We start from the raw sequence: 24,238 nt of genomic DNA, 5'->3' as shown, positions 1-24,238 counted from the left end.
ATAGGAATGTGGATAGTGCCGAAAATCAGACAGAGTGGGGAATGACATGCGGGAAGGGAAAAAAAGGTCGGACTTGAACCCAGGCCTAACCCAGGACTACACCCTTCAAGCACACTAACCACTACCTGCGCCCCGCAATGTCTCTTTTGGGATTATAGCTATTTACAACTTTTTAATATATTGTGCAAACAGAATTTTTTAGAGCTTTTGTAATTTTTTTATGGATCGAGTTGTCTTTTGTCTGGGCCTAGAGTCTGCAATAAAGTCTTTAAAGAAGAATGTTCAACATTTTACACATAACTATATCCTGTGTAAATGTGTCTCTGAGTCATGACTGTCTACAATAAGTGAGAAGCTCGAGTCCCATCAGCTTTATTTGTGTCTGAGCCGTGTTTATATCATGTTTACATGGACAGGACGGCCTTACATATAAAAGGACTAAAGAAAGAATAACATACTCACTGCTTTTTTGGATCCCACATAAGCGTCTTTAGATCACGGTCATTCTGTGTCACTTTATGTGCAATATGAAGCTAACTAAAGAGTGCTAACTTTAGCCTGCTAACACAACAATGCAGGACACAGGCAATTGCTGCTCGAGCAAAGGACAATTTTGTCTGCTGCTTGTGCTTAATGGTGCTGAATTATGGTGCGTTCCAATTAAGAATTTATTCTCAAGAATAAGAGTGGAGAGGAGTTGGAGGTGTGTCTCTGGAGGAGAGCGGAGGCTTCAGAATAGCGGAGGTGTGGCCAAACAGCAGTTTGTTTTGGTTTCATGCTGGTGCTCAAGGGCGACACCTACTGGATCAAAAAGTCGCACATTCCCTCTTTAATTGAATTGATTAAAAATATGTATTTTTATTTTATTCACAAGATATATTTTTGGGGCTTTTATGCCTTTATTCAAACATTTCAGTGGATAGAGCCAGAAGTGACGGAGAGGGGAGTTAGACATGAGGGACAGCTCCCTGCTGATGTAAAGTTGTCTGTTGATGTAATTTTAGGTCAACATTAAATTTGAAATAGAATGCCTGACTTCACTGTCGGCCCAAAAGACGGATCAAAGGGGAGTTAATCTGTGACGACTGTGAGACATGAAAGCAGAGCAAATGAGGCTGCTGGCAGCTCGTACAGACGCATGGAAAACCAGAAAAGGTCAGCCGGCTGTTTTTTTTACCAGCAGATATCAGACTGTAGAGACCTGCGCTGACCTCTGGGACCCTCTTCATCTCGGGCACGGAGGATACTTCCAGTGAGACGGGTGGAGTTTGATTGGCTTCAGCCTTGTGATCATAAAGGGTGTCGTTGTTAATCAGCTTCCTCCCTGGGATTCATTATGCAGCCAGCAGTGAGTAATGAGCGTTCCCGGAGCTTTGAAGCTCACTTTAATCAGAGCGCTGAAGACTATTACTAAGCAACAGGAACTTGCAGATGTCTCTGGAGGACGCATGGTGACGGGCGGAATGATACTCACCTGAGATGAGATCAAGTCAAAGAGGCACTTGTGGTTATCCACCTGTGTGCACCACTCTGCTATTGTCATTATTTCATTTGATACTGCTCATTTTCCCGGTACATGATTGCTGCAGATTAGTTTGAAATGTGCTAACACTGATGCTGTGGGAGCTGCAGTAAGTGTTTTGTGTTTTAAAGCCAAAAGTAAAAGCCACGTTTTACTTTACTGACCAGTTGGCATTAACTATTTTAAAGGGGACATAATATGAAAAATCCACCTTTTCAGTGTTTTTTAACAGAATTTGGGGTAACCTGAGTGTCTGCTGACCCACACAATGTGAAATAAACCCATCCAGTCCTTAGTTTGTGGTCTGCATAAGTCTTAAAACACAGAGAAAAATGCTCAGTTTCAAATTTGCTCTCCTTGTGATGTCACAGTGGGACAGGGTCACAAACCTCTTCTGGTGCTTGATTCATGTTATATTTTGACCAAAGCACAGTACAGATGTTTGATAAATAAATAAATCCATCTTGTCTATTTCCTCGTCGATCTTCAACTTAGATTTATAAGTTTGTAAACTTACAAACATTTCTCAACTAGTATGTAATAAATGAGCCTCTCAAATGTAGCCATTAAGCCACGGCCTATAGTCGTCATGGTAACAGTTGACAAACAACGGGCTGTAGCAAAGTCATATTTACGTAAAATCTGGTAAAATTACTGAAGCACACCAAACCAAATTCCTACATATTGTTGCTTTAACCCCTCATTATTTTAATAAAAGTAATGTCAATAAAAGTAATACCGTTAATTTATTCAACTAAATGCTTTCCCCAATTGTGACACAACCCGTAAAGTTACCTATAGGTCATTTTTTGTTTCTACCCATTTATTTAAGTATTATTGTCTGTTCTTGTTTTATTTTGCACTTTCAGATCCTGCTCCTCATGGTTTCCCGTCTTGTGCCGCCCTGATTGTGCTCACCTGTGTCTTGTTATCCCCTGATTTTCTGTGGATATAATCCCTGTGTTTCCTCCTTCATGTTGGAGTTTGTAGTGTGTTCCTGTGTCACCTAGTTCCAGCCTTTATTCCTTGTGAGCCTTCTAGTGTTTTTGACCTTGCCTGCCTTCTCGTTTTTGCCTTTTTCCTGCCCCTTTTGGAATTGTTTGCTCCGCTGATTGCCTTCCTATGTTTCGACCTGGACTGATCATTAAACTCTTTTACTGAACTCAGCCACGTGTGAGTCTTCATGTTGGGTCCCTGTTTCTTTCCGGTTGTGTTCGGACGTTGCACATAGACGCTGTTTGCGCCGCAGCGCATCAAGTGTTAAAGTGTCTTGGCTCATTTGCACAGGTGAGCAAAAGCCGCACAACCCTTGTGTGAATTAGGCCTAACATTTTAAAGTATTATGTGCAACCACAATGCAACACACCCGGCCCCCTCCTCCCTAGAGTCGATGCTTACGCAGGTTGCCATGTCGCAAACATTGTATCTTCAGTGTTTATCCAGCTCTGCATGGGTCTGTAAACCTTTCTGTGTTCTAACCTCTCTCCATTTTTCAAAAACATCTCCAATATTGATCCTAGTTTGATCACGTTTCTGCTCGTGGAGCTTATTAGAAACATGCAGAGGCTTTTTAGGTCGGGTACAATCACTTCTATCTGAACCACTTCTCTTGTCCGCTTCCATCACTGCAACACCTGTTGACCTGATAACTGCTCTCATATCTGACAAACTGAGGGGCGTCCAAAACGGCCGTGTGGGGGTACCTTAAAACCGTCTACCTTCTCTGGTCCAAACAAATCCAGAGCATTCAGGACCAGAATCTAAAGTTAGAAGGAGGACATACTGACTGCTGCATTGTTGTCAGAGAAGACAGAACTTCAACATAGCATGTTTCATTAATGTCTGATCATATAGTAAGGTACCTTTATCATTTAATTCAGTAGATATCTTACTGATTACTCCTTTAATGTTTCTGTAAAATTATAAGTATTATCAATGAATACATGACATTTAATTTGAAACAGTTCAGCTTTGTTCTCCTCTTCGTCTCAAAGCTTAAACTACATAAACATGAGGGATAATAAGTGTAGTCTTCTGAGGCCGATGTTTGACAGGAAACTGCTGATTGTTGCTCTCACACCTGCTGTGTTGTGAAGCTGCTAACTCCTGACGGGAACAGCACAGGGATCTTTGTGTCACCTTGAGTACATCTTCTGAGAATCTTAAGTCCTCTGTGTCTGTTTTACATCCTCACTGTGTGAAATGTACCCGCCACCGTGGAATATATTCCCCTTCTGGAGAGGCATCTTCTTGTTGCCCTTAGTGACAGTCCTGCAGTATTCAAATTACCACTCAAAGGCAGATCTGAAAGGTCAAGAAAATGGAAGATTACACTGCTTGAACAATGATCTATTAGTTCCTGAATCAATACAAGGACTGTGGTGTCTCAGACTAACGCTATGGTATTTTTCACATAGTGTTGTTGCTATGTGCTGCCATGGAAACCAGAGTCACCAAGCATCCCTATAACCTCGAGTGGATTGAGTGCATTGATGTTATTGACTAAAATCCCAAATAGAAAGATCTGATTCTCCTGGTGGCTAAATCCCCACTGGGTACTCGTGTGATTTTAAAGCACCCGTTTAACATCCTTTCAATAAAACAAGAATCAAAAAACTCCTTTCACTGTCAGTCAAACACCTTTTAGTAGAGCTACCCTTACTGAATGTCCTCGAAAACTGCATCACAACACGCCTTTTTTTAATGTATGCACACTTTATTTTCCCATCATGAAACCAATTATTTCTGATTTTGGAGCCTTTGTGAATCGGAGTGTTAAACCAGAGCTAAACATTCACATCAGTTGTTTGTAAATGACTAACAGGCATTGGTGGAGAGTTAAAAAGTACTTGAAGGGCGCACTCAAACTAGACAAAGTTACCTCTGTACGTATCGTCATTATACAACATCGTAGTTCCTTGTATGCACGGGAAGAGCAGGAATGTGTGCCTGCCTAATGCTTTCAGTCTATGGTAAGAACGTGGAAGGGCAGGGAGATCCCGGAACAGAGCCATTCCGCCAAATATAAATAACTGCAATAATGTTATTTATTTGACAAAGTGATCCTGACAGAGCTGACTTTGTGGCTTAGTTTAAGTCATTTTAGTCAGACAACACTCCAGGATTTCTCGATAATGAATGCTGTTCACGTTATCAGTGGCGATTCTAGAGCCTGTCTGGGCCCCAGGCAAAAATCCATTCGGGGGATCCTCTATAACCAGTGTTCATGATCATTATGTCTGCCAGCTGATGCTTACTCCTTCTCCAAAAAGTTTCCTTTTCTCTCCTATAGGCAGCTAATTCTAGTGACTTTCATTGGCAAACTTTGGTTTTCCCAGCAATAATGTGTGAAGCTTAGCAGGGCAACAAGAGTGCGTGCTGTCAAATGGGGCCCCCCTTAGGGAGGTTTCCTACTGTCGTTGCAAAATTTGCACATTTTGGGCCACTGCTTTGGTTTAAGTTTGTCAGCCCTCAGGGGCCCCCTACTGGTCTGAGGCCCCAAACGGTTACCTGCCTTGCCTGTTCACAAGCAGACCCTCTGCACGTTATGTACCCGTGCTCTTGCTCGTGCATGAACTATACCGTGCATAGCACTCTTTAAATGAAAACTACCTACACTTACTAACCAAATCAAACAACAAGTGAACAGCTTTCCTGAACCTGGTGCTCAATGCTTATAGAGGCTTGTATCCTCTCATGAAATTCTTGGTTTCCTAGAACAAGCCGTTTAGCGCCCTCTGCAGACTTAACCTGAGATTACTCCAACATATGTTTACCTCATGTAACACTATATGTGAGTTTTAAAATGGGGATCAGCATAGTAGGTCAACTTTGATAACAAAGTGCAATATTGAAACAAACAGTGCAATAATCTTGAAAATGTGTGTATATATTCCATCTGACTCTTATTCGTGTAAATATTTCTTGTACCTATTATTGAAATCTTACTTACATTCCTCTTCTATTAGATTAATATTTTTATTACTATATTTCTACTGCTTTACTGTATATTTTGGAGCAACTGTAACGACCGAATTTCCCTCTGGGATTAATAAAGTATTTCTGATTCTGAACTTTAAGGTGCGAGTCCTCTGATTGGTTGATTGTTTCACTGCTGCTGTGCACCAATCAAGCTTCACAGGCAGCAGCAGCAGCAGCAGCACAGGTGGACGACGCCAGGTCTCGAGAATGCACTCACAAACACACATGCACACACACACACCTAAAGAGAGGTCAGACACAGGCGAGGGGGTGCAGCTGGGGTCCGTGAAAAATCTATTTCGGGGAAATAAAATGGAAACGTGTAAGTTATCCATTTAGCTGTTTTCTATGGTCTCTAAAGGGATCTGTGTTTGGTTGCCGGCTTATATTTTGCCTCAGTGTTTTTGTTTTAGTATGAATCATATTCTGGGAGTAGGAGGCTCTGTTTTAGCATCTCTCATTTTAGAATTTAATTCCTCATTTGACATCTCTCACTTGCCAAATCCAGAGGCCTCTGTGGGAAAAAAAAAACAGACAGCAGAAAGAAAGAGAGAGAGAGAGAAAGAATCCAGCCTCAGTGGAGGAGATGCTTGTTTCCATGGCGATGTGGAGCATGTGCTTGTGTGTATGATGACCTCACGCATGCATATTCTCCTCGGCAGCCTCTCCTTCGCTGCCAGGATGCAGACAGTGTGTGTCTGCCTCCACGCAGCACATGGTGCAGTCACATGTCAGGCTCCGGTTTAGAGGAGGACGCCGCGTTCAAAACGTGAGAAACCCACGGGACAAAGTTAGCAGAGCAAGTTTTAGAGAAGGGTTTTTATCATCATTCTGACAGCTCGGGGCTCAGGGTTTCCTTCTGTCTCAGTGCTGATAACGGGATTTCACAGGATTTTAAGGAGCTCTTCTTCACGCAGGAAAAGGGGAGCTTGATCACTTCTCCTTAAATGTCTTCATTGGTTTTGTGAAATGATGGTAGAGCTGTTTAATACATTCATGTTGACGGCCTGTTTAATTTAATCTGGAAGCAGACTGGCTTTAAACCGAAGGATTTAGAATACGGGGTCAAAGAGGCACTCAAAGTTTTACTGATGCCATGAAATGTAACTGTGAGGACCCTTAAAGTCCTGTGAGAAGTATTTATGTGATGATGAAACAGACTGAGTTTCTTTAAGGCCTATTAAAGCAAGCCAGATCATCACAAACGAGATGGAGGATTTCTCTTGTTATTCTTTTGTGTGTGTAACAGCAGCTGTGTACAACAAAGAGACTTACAGCGCACTGAACTGAAGCACGGCCTCCTTCACTAAAATAATGAAACCCAAGGCTCAAAACACGGAGAGCAAAAAAACATAAAAGGACGCCTCACTGTTTTAAAGTTGAACCCAGGACTTTACTAAACCAAAAGTAATTAAAAAGAAATAAGAAACCAAAGACACAACAGAACCCAGCCAAAAAGAGCAAAAGATGGGAAGGTGCAGAGCCAACCACGTCATGGGTCTTCGTTTTTGGCTCCTCCCCCTAAAACTACCTTAGAAGAAAGTCTTACCTAAAGAAACCAAAAGTCAGAAAATAAGACGATCTGTGATTTCCAGCCCAAACTGAAATAACAAAACCTAGCAATCTTGACATGCATGGGGGAAACCTGTAAAAATAGGGAACAAAAGCTCCTCACCACATCGCTGCTCAGAGTGTGTGTGCCCGTGTTTCTCCTACCTGGCTCCTCTAATCCTCGTCCTCCTCCCTGAGCACAGCAGTGCAGCAGGTAGAGGAAGGAGGGAGAAACAGAGAGAGACAGAGAGAGAACAGTAACAAGCACCATGTTGTGTTTTGATGTTTTCCACTGAAGGATTATAATTCAAATACAGCACCAGGATTTATAGAACAGAATCAGGTGCACACAGTCTGTCAGGAAGTCTGATCAACCCTTCATCTGCTTTGAATCTGGACATTTAGGCAGGCCCTTTTCAAAAGCTCAGCTGTCTCACTGGATTGTGGAGACTATACTGCACGCAAATGCTCTTTTGAGTTTTCCTGCCCCATCAGGGATTCGGGAACACTCACAGTGTGGCTACCAGCCTCTCTCACTGACATATGTGCTGCAGCCACATGGTCATCTAAGTCCACATTCTCCAGTTTCTACCGTCTCAATGTTGCTGCCAGCCCCTCCTTTGGAGAGCAGGTGCTGGGTGTAACTTATCAGCAGAGAATAGGGTCTCCCTCAGTAAACCTAGGGGCTTCAGGCTGACCTGAGTGGCCTCTGTTCACAGGCTTGGTGGGGCCTTCGCCTTCTGGGTTAGTCTTCATTTGTAAATAGTTTGTTTGTTGCACACCGGTGTATTGGATTGGGTTGCACTCCTAGCGGGGTGTCTTGTACCGTGTACAGGTATGCATAGTTAGGGGAGACAGGCCATTTACCATCCACATGCAACAGTACCATGTATCACATGGAGTCATTTGGTGGATCCCACACTCTCCTCCCAGAGACTGAATTGGGTCAAGTCTTGGCATCTTCTCAGGGCTTCCACCCAAAGTCCTTAAAATCAATGTGGAGTCGGTGTGTATGTTTTCTAAAACAATGTTTTTTTTTATTATATAATTTATTTTTCAGCTATTTGTCTTATTTGATAGGACAGGGGATAGAGTTGGAAACCAGAGACAGAGAGAGAGAGAGAGAGAGAGAGAGAGAGAGAGAGAGAGAGAGAGAGAGGGTAGAGAATGAGATGTGGGAAAGGAGACTCAGGCCATACTCAAACCCGGGCAGGTCACTTGGACGACTGTAGCCACTGCACATGGGGTGTTACATCACCACTAGGCCATCTGTGCCCCTCTCATAATTATGACTTTTCATCTCAAAGTAGGGCTACTAGAATTTGGCAAAAATCCTAATCACGATTATTATGACTGATATTGAGATCACAATGATTAAACACATCTTCTTCACATGTTTTTACCAAACTTAAACACTCGGAACACTTTGAAAAACAAGCAATGCATGAAAAAATACATACAAATATAAATATATAGTTAAAAAATAAATACATCTAAATAAATTAGCTGTGTTTCTGAGATAGAGGGGATGAACTCTTGCGGCCAAAATATAACAACAAACACTTTGAAACATTTACCACGTTATAAAATCTACAAAAACAATATGAGAGCAACACGCCATGCGGCTCATCGTTTAATTTTGATGATCTTGTTTTCATTATCGTGGAATACAAAATCATAACAGCACTATCTCAGCTCTTTAAGCCTTTATTTGACGGGACAAATAGAGTAGGAAACTAGAGAGAGATCAGGGACTGAGATGTGGGAAAGGAGCCACAGGTTGGACTTGAGCCCCTGCTGCCCCCCTTGTAGGACTACAGCCTCTGTACATGGGGCACAACCTAACCGCTAGGCCATCAGCACCCCTCATTATTTTATTTTATCTCATAATTTAAACTTTTCATCTCAAAGTTTTGACTTAAAAAAAGCTTCTTTTTTTAAATCATTGATGCTTAGCTTCACTCACACTCCCTGCCATGGGGTCCCCGTTTCTTGACTTCTTTTGAGTGGGTCTCTCTGACGAGTAAACTGTTCACACACACACACACCCTCATCCTCTCTGGAGCTAGAGGAACTCCTTTCTTCACTCCTATCTGCTCTAGGAGGCCTCTCTGGCGGGTATACTATTCACTCACTCTCCCTGCCATGGGGTCCCCGTTTCTTGACGTCTTTCCCCACGAGTGGGGCTCTCTCTGACGGGTTAACTGTTCACACACACACCCTCATCTTGTCTGGAGCTAGAGGGACATTTTTCACTCTTTATCATACTGATGGAAACAGGCTTCCATAGTTGTGTCTGCAGGTGAGTAAGTGTTAAAACATCTTAAATACATCAGCACAGTTCAGATCATGTAGTTCATCTCTGTTTTGTGTGTGTGTGTGTGTGTGTGTGTGTGTGTGTGTGTCGTGTCTTAGATTTTGTTACCATAGTTACGGTTTGATCTAAATATAGCTGGAGTTCAAATGTAGAAAATGTCAGGTCTTTTTCTGGCCCTCAAACTGGATCAAAATAATCCTCTGTGGTTTTCTGTAAAATTACTTCAGTGTCTGGCGCCCCCTGGTGTTTGAAATGAGAATTACACTTTGTCCAAATGGTCTGTTGTGTTAATAAATACAAGTACCATAAAAAGCCACAAGAGAGAGATAAACAACTCACGAGTGTCTCAGTAAGGTTTTCATACACACTGGATGAAGATTAATGAAATGTAAAATCATATTCTCAAACATTTAGTCTGCTCTGTTTTGTTATAAAGTTGTTTTGTGACAGCTGTAAACATTCCAATCCTTTGAATTAATATATTCTCAACTCGAGGTTCACTTCACTTCTTTCAGCTGTGACTTCAGGGATCTTGCCTCACAGCTGCTCAGCTGCAGAGCGTGTTGGAGAATAAACCCTGCACTCGAAGCCGATCCAAAACCAAAAAATCTCGTCCCACTCCCGTGCATTCTTCCTTCAGGCTCATTTTGTTATCGGGGATTAAAGGCACAGAAATCATTTCAATCTTACCAAACAATGACTCAAACGCGTGATGAGGAAGAGGAGAGTTTAATGAATTCATGGATATCGAACCCTCATTGAGGGTTAATTGGCTTAAATTAGATTAAGAGGGAGACATCCCACACAGGAATTTAACTTTCATCATTTAGAATTACGTCCACACTGATCCATCACATAAATACAGTAATAACATCTGACCTCGCAGAGTTATTAGTATTCATATGAACATTTAAGACATTCATTCCTCTACTCTGTGCCACGTTCACTCCTCTGTGACGGACGCCTTCTTCTGGGACAGCACCAGCTCTTTGACCTGTGGGGTCAGGTTCATGAGCTGCATGCGGACACTCCCTCCCTCCTCCTCTTCGTCCTTCTCCTCCTCGTTGTCCCCGGCCTCTTCCTGCTTCCTGTTCTGACTCTGGCTCACCAGCTGCTTCACCACTAGGCTCTGGTAGGCAGACAGCAGCTGCTGATGCTCCTGCAACCACACACACACACACACACACAGACACACACAGACACAGACACACACACACACACACACACACACACACACACACACACACACACACACACACACACAAACGTTCAGCAGTTTAACTTAACCAAACAAACGCTGTCTTACTCTGAGACTGCCGGCAGCAGATGGAGATAACACACAGCTGTCGCGTCTGTAGACAAGATGTAAACAATCCTGAGATGGAGCAGTCTGACGACAACATTTGCTGAAGCATAAAGACCACACTGAAGCACAAATAAAGGAGTATTACGACCGACTTAGGGCTGATCCTCCTGAACATTTCTGTTTCTCCGTCCTTAAAAAAGAGCAATATGTAACTCTGACACCTAGTGTTTAAAAGTGGTACTGCAGACAAATTAAAAACATGACAGGAGCTGTCTCTCCTCTCTAGATTTGATGGTTGTCATGGGGCAGACACTGAAGCTTCAGTGTTTATCCAGCTCTGCATTGGTCTGTAAACCTTTCTGTGTTCTAACCTCTCTCCATTTTTCAAAAGCATCTCCAATATTGATCCTAGTTTGAGCACGTTTCTTCGCTTAGGTTACTTCTCTGATCCAAACAAATCCAGAGCATTCAGGACCAGAATCTAAAGTTAGAAGGAGGACATACTGACTGCTGCATTGTTGTCAGAGAAGCCAGCACTTCAACATAGCATGTTTCCTTAATGTCTGATCATATAGTAAGATCACTTTATCATTTCATTCAGTTTGTTGCTCCTGTAAGTGCTGTAAGGAGGCTACATCAGGAATCATTTCATAGTCCTGATGGAGATGTGGCTAAGTTAACGTCAGGGCTTTGAGAAAATCTTATTCATTAAAAGTTATTTAGTGTTGTACTGGTTTTTGTGTCATACTCAAAAACCAAACTTAAAAATCAGTTTGCCTTCAGCAAAAAATCTCCAGAAAACATTTGGGAGTGTTTGACTGGACGGTTGATTAATATCTTCACTCAATCATCAGAAGGTTTATCTTCTATTATCATGATGAATTTAAGAACAGACCTTTAACCTTCAGTTGTTTGAATCAAACTTACATGTCAAACATTTTGTTAGAACTAGGCCTGCATGATAGGAGAAAAATATGTGAGTTAGCTAACATTGTTCATCATACGATAATACTTCAGGTCAGTTTGTATGACTGCTGTTCTTCATGTTTTATACAACACCTGTGTTTACAACATGTCCCTCCTGCATCTGGAATAAAACTGAAAAACAGATTTTTTTCCTTCACTAAATTGGCACTAATAAATCTGAGGGTAGCTGTTAGCTTAGCTTTAGCTTCATCTGACTGCACCACAAAGGTGTGAAAGCATGAACATTATACTCAGGCCTCCGTACAAATGGTGAAATGTTCACATGCTGAGTGAGAAAGCTTTGATTGACGACATCAAAAGTGTTTTGTTTGAATAACTGTGATAAATTCAGACTTTAGCGATGTGTTTATTCTGAATTGTGCAGCTTTAGGTAAAACTTTGCTTCAGTGGGCTCAGTCTGAACCTCTGTTTATAAAAATACATGAACACTAGTGAGGTGGAGTTACAGGTTACCTCACCTTTGTGCTGTTGCAGAGAAGCAGCAGGTATTTAACCCCACCTCTAGATTATGTAAAAACAACAAACTGAGCACTCACAGCTTCCAGCCCCACATGACTGAGTTGTTCTGATAACTCTGAGGGTCGGACTTACCGCGGGTATTCGGCCTGTGAGGGTGCCGATGATCTGGGGCACGCAGCGTCCTGGAGCGTGCAGCATGCACTGGGTGCTGGCCTGAAACAGCAGCACGCTGGTCAGGTGGAGGACCAGAGCGGGATCCTCCGTCTCCTTCAGCTGCTCAGTGAGAGCCTGGCGGTGCACGAACAGCGCCTGTCTGCATGACACACAGAGACACACGTTCAATCTACAGAAATACAGTTACAGTCCTGTTTTCTCTGGGTGTCACAATATCCAGGATATGTGGGCACTTTTAAACCTGGGACTCATTTTTTAAAGTCAACAGACGGGGCAAAAAGAACAGATTCCATTTTTTACTTTAAAGTCATCCAATTTCTTATATCTTCATCGCATTGTTTCACACCTCGTTGACATGCTTTGAGTTGCTTTATATAGCGTTCATCACAGCCTGTTCTTTTTCCACTGCTGGTTTAAACAATCTTATGAATTATCCCAAGTCATTTAGGATGAAAGATTTAGGACTCTGGTGAAAGAAATACTCTAAAGACAAACTACAGGTAAGCAAAAGAAAAAAAGACACCCAGAATGAAAACTGAGCTGCGTCATTACCTCTCCTTCTTCTTGTCTCCCTTCTTCAGCATGAAGCCGCACACCTCTGCACAGCTCTCGATGTTGGTCATGAAGTCTTCGATAGTCTGTGAGGAACAGAGCGTGATCAGGTTTGCTGTGTCACTGCTTCAGGGAGCAGCTGGTGATGTAACTTAACAGGACTCACTTTGCCGTTCAGACTGTTGTGCAGCTTCATGAGAGGTCCTCTGGTCTCCTCCGACAGCTTACCCACGATCTTCACTCTGACCTGAGGCGACACATCAGGGACTCTAACAACTCCCACAGAGCATCTCTCAAACATGGAGTCCTAATTAACTCGAACGTGATTTAAAGAGATCTCCTCCCCGCCTGAGGACACACACACACACACACACACACACACACACACACACTCACTCACTCACTCACTCACTCACACACTCACACTCACACTCACACTCACACACACTTCTTTTTTTCTCTCACCTCGGTGGTGATGCTGCCGGGATTCTCCACGGACATCATCAGGTCAGCAGCCAGGAAGTTCACCAGGATGTTGGTGACGTCTGCGCACAGGGTCTTCAGGACGTGTTTGGCAATCAGGACCTGAGTTTCATCTGCGAGATCAAAAGAATTAACATCAAGTTACCTCTGAATCCAAGAATTTTAGGCCAATGGATGACTGCATGCAACATGCAGCTGACTGAATGTACACCAAACGTCCAAACAAGTACATAATACAACGAAGGGAAATGAAGAGACAGTGTTGTGCCCTTACATTAGTGTATTTGTTAATGGTGATGTGCAACTTCTGAGAGACTGATGCTACTGCTGCTTTCAAATAGGATCTCCTTCTTTAACAAAAAGACCTCTCTGTATACTCCCTGTCTTTTCTATCAACAAACAAACATGTTAAGCACAATAATCCTGCTGCTCTTACAGCCCGTCTCACTGCTTCCTGCTGAGGCACACTGGAGGAATGTAAAGATGTACTGTATAAGCCATCGGTCATTCAGACCCCAAAATTTAAAAATTAAGGCAAAGGTTAAAACACCTGTTTAAGCCGTGAAAGGCGGCACCTGTTTTTTTAAAAGGTGGAGTCAGTAGAAACGATCTATCAGCTTGTAAAAACAACATTCTAACTGTTGCCCCTCCTCCTGGGCTCGTCGGGCTTGGTAAAAGCAAACACAAAGTTCATCCTGGTTTTGGAACGAGCTTTGTCCGCTCGTGTTTAGCCTAACTGTGATTATATTTTCTGTTATTTGCCGTTACCTCCCCTTCCATCATATTTGCTGCTTTAAGGGGCGCCGGATAGCCTGGCGGTTATGTCGCGTGCCCCCGTGTAAGGAGGCTTTAATCCTCATTGCAACGGCAATTTCCTGTCCCTCTTCAGCCGTCCTATCCAATAAAGGCTAAAATGCCCCCAAAATATATTTTGCCGCTATGCTGTCATTGTCTGGAGGAAACACACCAGCTCCCCCTCCCAGAAATGCCAGAGTCAACCCAAACAAACCAGAACTTGAAAATCCAGTCAGAGGACAGAGTCTCTGCAGACACAGTCACCACCACACATGTATGGAGGCCTAGAACTGATGATTGAGCATCATTATGTTAGTATAAGTCTATATTTCATATTGTGAGGACAAAGCTATTAGCTCCATCTTTAAAGGGTTTTAAAACTCAAGGTAGCACTGATCTGTCATATTTGCACAGTGGTTAGCGGAGCAGCATTTACCAGAGAAGAACTTGGTCCCCTTCTCAAAGAGTCGGATGTTGTTGTAGAGGTTGGTGATCTCCTCCTGAAGCTCCTTCATGCTCTTCTTCTTGTTGGCCCCTGACGGAGAGCTACTGGAGGACATGAACACGGCTCGCAGCACCTCCTGATAGGCTTTATTCAGAGGCCTGCAGAGACATGCACAGTTAAGAGACTACACTTTATTCTGTGTGATAACAGAGAACATGCTGCTGCAGCTACTTACCTGACTAAATGCTCTGCCAGCTCTGAGAGGATTTCTTCGGGGCAGTCGCTCACTCTCTCCTCTAAAACTGCGACAATCTCCTCCTGGCCCATAAAGGGGGCTGCAGTCTGTTTGCTGCGATCTTAGCGGAGGTAAAACACAGGCTAATTAGTCTCAAAGGGATACTACAGTTCTAAAAAGAAAGGCTTTAACAGCACAGAGCAGAGCTTTGTGGCCAACCAGCCATTAAACTCCTGTTACAGTAAAACAGCTCAGTGAACAGAGTTAATGTGCACGTGGAGACACTCTTACTTTGCTGTGAAGGTCCCGTCTCCTCGTCACTGTCTTCGTCCTTCCTCCCTTTCTTCTTGGTTTTACGGATCCGGTACTCCCTGGCGTTTCCTCCCCCGCCTGATTTAACGCTGCCGCTGCCCTCTGGGAGACAAAACAGCCGTCAGATGATTTATAATCCAAGAAAACTCAGAGTCAAACATCACAGGTGTTTATGTGAGATTCAGAGCCAGGATTCATTGCCCTATCTAGATATTTTCAGGAGTGCAGATGTGAAAACGGCTGACCTGAGCTGCTCCCCACTGTATGACGTTTTTTCAGCAAAAAATGCACGACTGATATCAAACGAGATGTTTGATTGCTTTTTATTCCACATGCAGAAATCAAAGGTTACACTAACAATAGGTCTGTTCTCAAGCCTTAAAGATGTCAGTCAAAATTCTGTTAAAAAAAAAGAAAAAGCCTCAAACATTAATTCTTTCCTTTAAGTTCATGAACCTGATGAAGTGCTGAGTGTCAGACGGACATGAGACACATGCAGAATGCTGCTTTCTTAGAGTTTAAAGTCACAACACTGTTTTTTATTTAACGAGACGCAGGATTATAGTCAGCTTGTGAGCTCGAGGTTCATTATGCAGCCTCTCCGGAATCCCCCCCCCACCCCCCAAGCTCATTTCTATTTCAAATTGAGCAAGAAAGTTTAAAAAGGTGAGTGAGGACTAGGATTCTTCTTTAGGCTGAACACAAGGTCAGACATCTATCTGAAGAAGAAAATAAAGCAAGTCTAGTTTCTTCTCTAGATTTGATTTTTTTCTGGGGGGGGAGGGAGGAGTTAACCAACCTGTAGCCTTCTTCCTGCGCTCTGCTTCTCTCTTCTCCTTTTTAGAAAGTGCTGAGCTCTCCGTCAGCATGGACGACTGCTTCAGATCGTCTTCAGATATCAAAAACACTGGATTGTTCTTCACCTCCTGAGAGACCAATCAGAAAAAAAACAAAAGTGTACTTCAAAGTGTTTCAAGGCGTCACACCGCTCGACTCTCTGCATGATGTTGTTTGTTAAAGGATGATCTACCTTCTGAGCCTTCTGCTGCATGCCTTCATCAAACACAGACAGACAGTTACTGATGAACTTCTCGCTGACGACCACCGTCCCTCCCAGCACTCGGGCTGCCGTCTGAACATTCGTGTTTCTCATAGCCTGGTTTATCAGTATCCCCACGTCCTCGGCTGAAAGGCAGCTGGGCAGAATCGGCTGCAACAGATCGAAACGAGAATGAGAACATCCAGACGACTCACGTTGGTATTTCTTTATGATATATTTATTACAGCAGCAGAACATAGGGCTCCGACCTCATCACTCCTCACAGCTTTACTTTACATGAAGAAATTTGAGGAGTGATGGGATGACATCTTAAACCTCCCCCAGTGGGAGTCGACAGGTGGATGCTGGGGTGGAGGGGGCAGGTCACAGTTGGAAGGAGGTGTGGTCAGGTGATTGTCAAATGTGAAATCAGTGTAATCATTACACACTCACACACAACTTGAATACTCACATCAACATATTCAACACATACCATACACACTGCTCAACTCTCTCTTCTCCCTCTCAAGTCCACCTTACAAAGCACAATATCACCCTCCCCTTCTCTCTCTCTCTCTACTGCTTCTTTCACTTCTTGTAGCCTTTATGTATTTCGTATAGTTTTGTAATGTCATTGCTAGTTGTAGTATTTTTGTATTTTGTCATTGCTGTCCTACGCTTGTTTTGTTTTGTATTGTCTATTCTCCTCTGCTTGTTGTGTGTGTGTGTGTGTGTGTGTGTGTGTGTGTGTGTGTGTGTGTGTGTGTGTGTGTGTGTGTGTGTGTGTGTGTGTGTGTGTGTGTGTGTGTGTGTGTGTGTACCTGTATGTCAGTCCACGTGGAGGAGTTGACTGCTTCCTCCACAGATGCTTCCACCTGGTCCACCAGAGTCTGACCCACGCAGGCGGCTCGGAGGAACAGCAGCTTGTTGGCCTTGAAGCGCTTCTTGATGTAGCTGGGGGGGTCCGGGATCCCTAGTCTGACCAACGAATCAAACTCTGCACACACACACATGAACTAAATACCCTGACCACAACTTTAACCATGATGAAACAGTAGAAGCTTTCCTTATATCTGTCATTTCATGATTTCTCTTTGATGATTAAAACACTCTACCCCCGACGTGGTGGAGAGAAACATTAACTCCTCAGAGAAACTTTATGTACCGCTGCCGAGGGAAACCCTCCTCAACAAAAGTAATATTGGAAATGACATCAATAACTTCAGAAGGTCGTACCTAAGTATCCGTTCTGCTGCAGGAAGGAGTCCACCCAGGTGTTTTGTGTTTTAGAGTAAATGTCAGGGATGTACACCGCTTTGTCCTGTCGACCTCCAACCACACTTCCTTTGAGGCGTCCAGTGTTCACCAACTCCTCCAGGACGGCTGAGAGAGAGAGAGAGAGAGAGGGAGAGAGAGAGAGAGGGAGAGAGCGAGAGGGTTAGAGAGAGAGATAAAGAGACAGGGAGAGATAGAGAGAGAGAGGGAGCGAGCGAGAGAGAGAGAGAGAGGGAGCGAGGGGGGAGAGAGAGAGAGGGTTAGAGAGAGAGAGAAAGAGAGGGAGAGATAGAGAGAGAGAGGGAGCAATAGAGAGAGAGAGAGAGAGAGAGAGAGAGAGTCATAAAGAAATACATCTAATCAAACACTTCTACTATGTTACAGTATCTTTCAAACTGATACTCTTCACTCAATGTTTCTAACAGCTGTAACTTGTTTAGTAAAGTGTTAATCCATGGTAACTACAATGTAAGTCTGTATGTACACTGAAGTTTTATAAGCACGGCTTTACAGCCAATATCTCTATTTTTACATTTGAGTTAATATTAGTGATGCACCACTGAATCGGTTCAACGTCGGCCATGTTTACAGACATGACCTGATGTCAGGGGTCGATGTTTATTTGTTTTGCCAAATCAATTTAGTCACCTCTTTAACAAACTCTGACTTGTTTTCATGTCAAACACGAGAGATACTTGTTGGCATTGTGGGAGTCTTACGCTGCATTCAACTACTCCTCCAATTTCTAAAAGTCTGAATGTTGTGACATCAACAACAAACAGCGTGGACGCTACTAAGAAGAAGTGTGAAACATCACTGTTACTGCCCCCCATGTGATGACCAATATGACATCAAGTCAGGCATCAAATTATTTCCCTACTTTCCAAGTTTAAATCTGTGTTTGCTGAGATTATCCATCCACCTGACAGGTGCGGCACATCAAGTTGCTGATTGGACAGCATGATTACTGCATAGGTCAGGTAGAAACGGTGTATTCACCATAAAGTGAACAGTCTTTGGTTTGAGCTTTAGATCTTTGATTTCCCCTCATGATGTTGGATATCAGAGCATAAACTAAAGTGTTGTGTTCATATTTTTGTTCGGTGTAAAACAGTGTTATCGTAAAGTCAAAGCAGTTTCCTCACAGTAGAGAAGATGCTCCTGGAATCCAAACGTTCCGATCATGCTGCTCACGGGGGTCGGTCTGCAGGAGGAGAGCATGAAGTGAAACATTAGAAGAGCTTTTGACATGGTGCAAGACGTGTTTGGTAATCTCCTCTAAACCTCTCTGAACTACATTCTCAGCTTCGCTCAGACAAGTTGGACTCTGATAAATCCCTGAAACGTGTTTTAATCCGTTATAATAAAACTGTTCAGACGGAGGAGGGTGCATGAGAGATGAGAAGCACAGTTTGAGGACAGAGTTCATTCACAAAGTTAAAAGACTCTGACCCTGCAGTGCGTTCAGTCCTGCTGTAAGAAATCAGCAGACAAAAGCAGAACAAGTCTAGCTGTACGTATATCATGCTGTACCATCTCTTAGTATCATCTGTTTCCTCTTCATGGAGTCTGAACTCCTACTAGCTACACTACGGTAGTTCAGCTCTCAGCCTGCGGTGACAGATATGAAGCAGGCGAGTCATGCTGCCCACCTTCACTGATCACTCGTTGACTTCAGTTGAGGAATCTTTCAATCGGTCCAGAACTCCACAAGCTTTACTCACTGAACAATATTCCACTGTTTTCTTAAAATGCACCTTTATGACCTCATGACGGAGAAAAGATGCTAAAAAGTGGCGCTGCCAACCAGGTTTCCTCACAGGTAGCAAGCAATGAACCGAGGCCAATTCAAGTAGAAACATTTCAGGTGGCGTGCAGTGGGGGATGGTGGCAGCTGCCCTCTCAGTAACGACGGCACGGGTGTCAGCATTTTATACCGGTGTAGGTACCAGATGTGCTCAGCTGTTCAGATCGACTCGGGGTCCTGCGCCTGCCAGTGACGTCATACAATATAAGATTTATTTGCGATATCAGGGCATAGAACTACACATCCCACGATCATAGAGTTTCTGATTGGTTGAGCTTGCTGTTACCATGGCAATGTTTCCCGCCCCTCTACGCCGTATGCGAACAGCTAAGTCCCGCTAGCAGGCTAGCTGGTCAGTTAGGTCACATGAAATGTACTAGCTTAATAACCTAGTTTATATTTTCCACAACACAAACTACAAGATAGTACAACATTCGTATTAATGGTATAAAAACTATAACGACAAAAGTTACTTTTAAGGAGAAACGCTATAATACGCAATGGATTGTGGGAGGTGTAGTTCCTTTACTTCTGATGAAAGTCATGTACACAGTCTTGTGTTTTTTCAGTTTTTTATGTCGTTTTGGTGCCGAATTAAATGTCCTATCGTCAGTGGGCGGTCACTGTTGAGCTCAAAGACCCGACGAAACCGTGAAAACTATAAACTCTCCGATCATATTGTGTGACTTCCCTAGTAGGCGGAGGACCCCGAGTCAATCTGAACACCCGAGCACATCTGGTACCTACACCGGTATATTGGTCTCACTGGTATAAAGGACGCAGCCAACTTTTAAGATAATAAAAAAGGTATTAAAAGTGCGTCCTCTACACCGGATTTTACACTAGACCTTGAGACGGAGCAGATACCTGGAGCGAAGGATGAGGAACTTTTGGTTTCCACTAACTGCTGCAATCTGCTCTTGGTGACTCCCCCCTCCCTCGCTCGAGGCCAGATGTGTAAATATGACACTGCTCACCTCGTGATGGCGCTGAAAAGCCCCCGTATCCTGGCCTTGTGGCGAGCAACAAAAGCTGGAGTAAATATGACCCCTCTATTGTACTGGTCCATCTCTCCCTGGATGAGCTTCCCGAGGCGCTTTGACAGCTCCTGAGGAAAACATCAAGACAACGTGACACACAGTTAACAGAAACCTACGACAAGAAGAACGTCCAAATACAAATATGTTACATTTTGACGTGAGGGATGAACACATGCTGGTACTGAATGAGGGTGCAGAGTGGCTCACCTCGGATAAGAAGTCTCCGGGGAGGTCGTAGCTCTTACACAGCTCTGATATACTGATCAGACCGGCCTCCTGCAGTTTGTCGTTCACCTCCTCAGCCAGCCGGTCCAGGTACGTACTGCAACCATCAACACATTATCAACAGGTTAACTCAGCACTCACTCTGAATCACCTTTTTTTAAATTGACATATTTTTCAGAATCCAGTTGACATATAGAAAAGTGTCATAGCAAATACATATAGACATTCATACCAAAGACCATAACTCTCTACAACAGCTCACCTTTAGCAAGCAGAGAACTGTCATCATGATCATCTCTGTCTTTTCATTGTGTAATCTACTCTGCGTATTGTGTAAATTGTAAAAGTTTACACATTACTCTTACACTTAAGTTAACCTAATTTGTCTGCCCACTCGTCATTTTAGTTCATAGTTTCAGCTGTCTACACTCTTACACTTTAACACACAAATCAGTGATTGCACAGCTCTGAATTTTTCATATTTAGACTAGAAGTAATGTTAAGTCAAATCATTGATGTATATATTTCTTCTTATTCTCATTTGTTTTTTTAAAATATTTTTAGTACTTATTACCTTACCTTCCTTATACTTATTCTTATATTGTTTTATTTGATCTGTTAACCTGCTGCTGTAACACCACAATTCCCCAGTTTGGGATCAATAAAGTAAATCTATGTCTATAGATACACAGACGTCAACGTTCACATTTCTATATCCTCTATGTAACGTCTGACTATATAACAGCATGAACAGCTGAAGATGTGAAGGCCTGTTTCTTACTGGGTTACACTGATGTGGTTACAGTGTCACTCACTTATCAACAAGTTGTCCCAGTACGAGCTGAACCCCTTTGTCAGACTTGACGATGTCGTTTGCTCTACTTTCCACATGGACCCAATCCACGTTGATAATCTGAAAAGGAAACGTGGAAAGACATGATGGGACGTTTGAGTGTTTGTCAGGAGTTAAGAAACCAGAAGAGCAAAAAAAAAAGGAAGGCTGCTGCAGACACAGGGGACAATGAAGATGAAGGAGGAAGAAGAAAACGAGGACTTTAAATTCTAAATGGCTGTCAGGTCATGAGTGGCTCGTAAATTTCGGAAAATCTGGTTGGCTGGTAACTTTAAAAATCTACTAGCCATGTTGGCTGGTGATCAAAAAAGTGAATTTAAAGCCCTGTATATACAATATATATATATATTCTTTATGAACTCTTTTATTCCTTCAGCTATCAGGCTGTTTGTTTCCTGAGTTTGTGTCGATTTCTTTTAATAAGACTCACAAGGCTGTGAAAGTGAAAAAAAACCTTCTGGGATAAATAAAGTCGTCTGAATCTGAATGATATAGGAACAAGACACAGACACAGTTGGTCAAAGCAAAAATGTTACTTTTTGAAACATACCTGCTGGAGGTCCACAATGTTGATCCGCCCTGAGAAACAGAATGAGAGTGTGTGTTCACTGTTACCATCCAGTATAGTACTTCAATCATAGAAATAGATAAAAAGCATCTCATGCCGTGAGGCTTGTAGCACAGGACATTAAGATGGGAAGGAAGTAGTTCACCCCACACCTCACAGACTAAATGGACAGCTGACCACCTCACAGTGCAATACAAGTGTGCAATATTAACCTTAAAAACTAAAAACTGTGCAGTTATATAATGTGAAAAATATGTGTGCAATAACCTCAGGTGCAATAAGAGATGTAGAAAACTTATTTATATTTTCATTTCATTGTACAGTGTTCCCCTTTGTTATTTTTTTGTATTATATCTTTGCTTTAATACAGTGTATAACTTCTGTATTAAATTATTAGTTTATTTTAATTGACTTAGCTGTTACTACACCTTGTTTATTTTTTTTGTACTTTTCTACTCTTTTTTTTCTTATAATGCTATTCTATTTTATGTATAATTTTAACTTTGTTTTGTAGGAGCTGACTCAGACCTGTACTGTCCTGTACCTGTGCACATGTCAATAAACATCTGTTCTATCTTCAAACAGTGCTGATGAGTTCTGCTTGTTTATGAAGGTATAATATTTGTGTGTATGGGTTTTAATCTGGTGTTGATCTGACCTCCATGCACGTAGAGTTCGTCTCGGATCTCTCTGCTGATCTGTGCAGGAGTTATGAACTCTTTCCCGTCCAGTGTGTGCACCACATCCAGCTTCTTGTCCTGCACCAGCTTCGTGATGATTTCAATACAATTCCTCTCAGACAGCCTGCGGGAATAATCAAACATTAAATGTCTTTAATACTGGTAAAGACAGCTGTCAGTAGAAAGGATTAAATCCCATCTATCTGAATGAAAGTTTCATGTTAGCTTCATTAGCTCAGTGGCTAACAGCTGCTTGTACCTTTGAATTGTGTCAGTAAACTGCGCTCTCTGAAAGTCTGCAGCAAGACGACGAATCTCCTCCCAGTCCGCCGCCATTGTTGCTCTTTATACGTTTATAGTTACAGTCAGTTGTCTTGTACTTTAATCAACTATCCACCACTGTGCTGCTAACGACACAGGTTATCCACACGTCAACATTCAGTGACGTAGGACGGAGAGCCGTAAGGACCAAACTTCATTCACCAACTTTCGCGCACGAAGTTTCTTCTTCTTCTAAAAGAATTCCGGCAGGCTGTAGACTGATAAGTGTAATGCTGCCCTCTGCAGGTAGAGTTTGTAATCTATCTCAGGGGTTCCAAACTTTGCAATGTGGATCTACATAAAGCATACATTTTCATGAATTCATTTTACATTGCAAATATCAAAAATTAAATAAACAGCTTCTTTATATTTTTTCTTATTTTATTAACAATTAAAAGTCATGTTTTTTTTTAAATATTTTTTTGTAATCACTCTTTTATAAATTGTGTCCCAACAATGATCAACAGTCATATTAGTAACAAACCCTCGTTAATCAGTATGAAGTTTTGTTGGGTGTTTTTTATAACATTGAACGATTTTCTTAGAAAAGGAACACTAATTTGGTTATGTAGAGATCAATATCATCTACAAAGACATGTAATGATGTTATTAGTAAGTTGATTTTAATTTTGGTTCAATTTCGCCCCCACTTCCGTCCAAGTATTTGTGACCCCCCCTAACACCTCCTCGCGATCTCCCATCTCTCTGAAAATCACTGATGTGTCTTGTATTTTTTGGTAAAGGTCAGTTGAATTAAGTAGATTTAATTAACAATCTATTGGAATTCTGAACGGGGGGATGTTTCCATTAGCATAACAGATTGATTTAAAGTTATATAAACTTTATTCTCCAGTTGGTGTCTTTTAGTCAAACAGATTCCTAATAAAACATTTTCAAATAATACTCGCTGCAGTTCAAACGTGTAACCTCTAGGGGGCAGTAGACTACAAGCTATGAAAGCCCTGGCGGTGAGTTTAACAGATGGTGCTGTAGTGTATGAAGCACTCCATCATGCCAGAACAGACCTGGTAGGAGTGAAACGCTGTAATTATATGTCATATGCATATCCACTGCAGGCCCGTGTGTAATTAATAGCAAGTTAATTTTTAAAAAAGCACAATCTTCATGAGAAGACTGTCCCTCTGTGTCCCGCAAAAAAAGTGAACAGTGTCTCACAGCCATGTCGGCTTTAATAACCAGCTGTGAAGAGGAACTTCTTCAAATACCCTCTGTCCATATCCAGCCTTCATATATACAGTATATATCAGCTTATAGAGTGAGGGTGGGATGAGATACACACTTTCTGTGAGA

The 24,238-nt window shown here is 42.4% G+C and overlaps 1 protein-coding gene across 1 annotated transcript; it reads right to left on the bottom strand.

The window, feature by feature from the left end:
* Positions 1-10,084: 10,084 nt before the first annotated feature.
* On the bottom strand, positions 10,085-23,075 carry ufl1 (UFM1-specific ligase 1). Its single transcript, XM_061052680.1, has 19 exons — positions 22,866-23,075; positions 22,585-22,730; positions 21,909-21,937; positions 21,321-21,418; positions 20,488-20,602; positions 20,218-20,348; positions 18,579-18,637; positions 17,395-17,541; positions 16,980-17,155; positions 16,150-16,329; positions 15,919-16,045; positions 15,099-15,221; positions 14,808-14,928; positions 14,564-14,730; positions 13,315-13,445; positions 13,016-13,096; positions 12,850-12,935; positions 12,256-12,436; positions 10,085-10,530 (listed from the first exon to the last, which is right to left on the bottom strand). Exons 1-19 carry the CDS (start codon positions 22,940-22,942, stop codon positions 10,315-10,317), a joined length of 2,391 nt encoding a protein of 796 aa, XP_060908663.1. The 5' UTR covers positions 22,943-23,075; the 3' UTR covers positions 10,085-10,314.
* Positions 23,076-24,238: the final 1,163 nt, after the last annotated feature.

The sequence above is a fragment of the Labrus mixtus genome, chromosome 12, assembly GCF_963584025.1.
Source record: "Labrus mixtus chromosome 12, fLabMix1.1, whole genome shotgun sequence".
Taxonomy (NCBI): domain Eukaryota; kingdom Metazoa; phylum Chordata; class Actinopteri; order Labriformes; family Labridae; genus Labrus; species Labrus mixtus.
The sequence above is the reverse complement of the archived record's forward strand: the minus strand, read 5'-3'. Positions and strand labels throughout refer to the sequence as shown.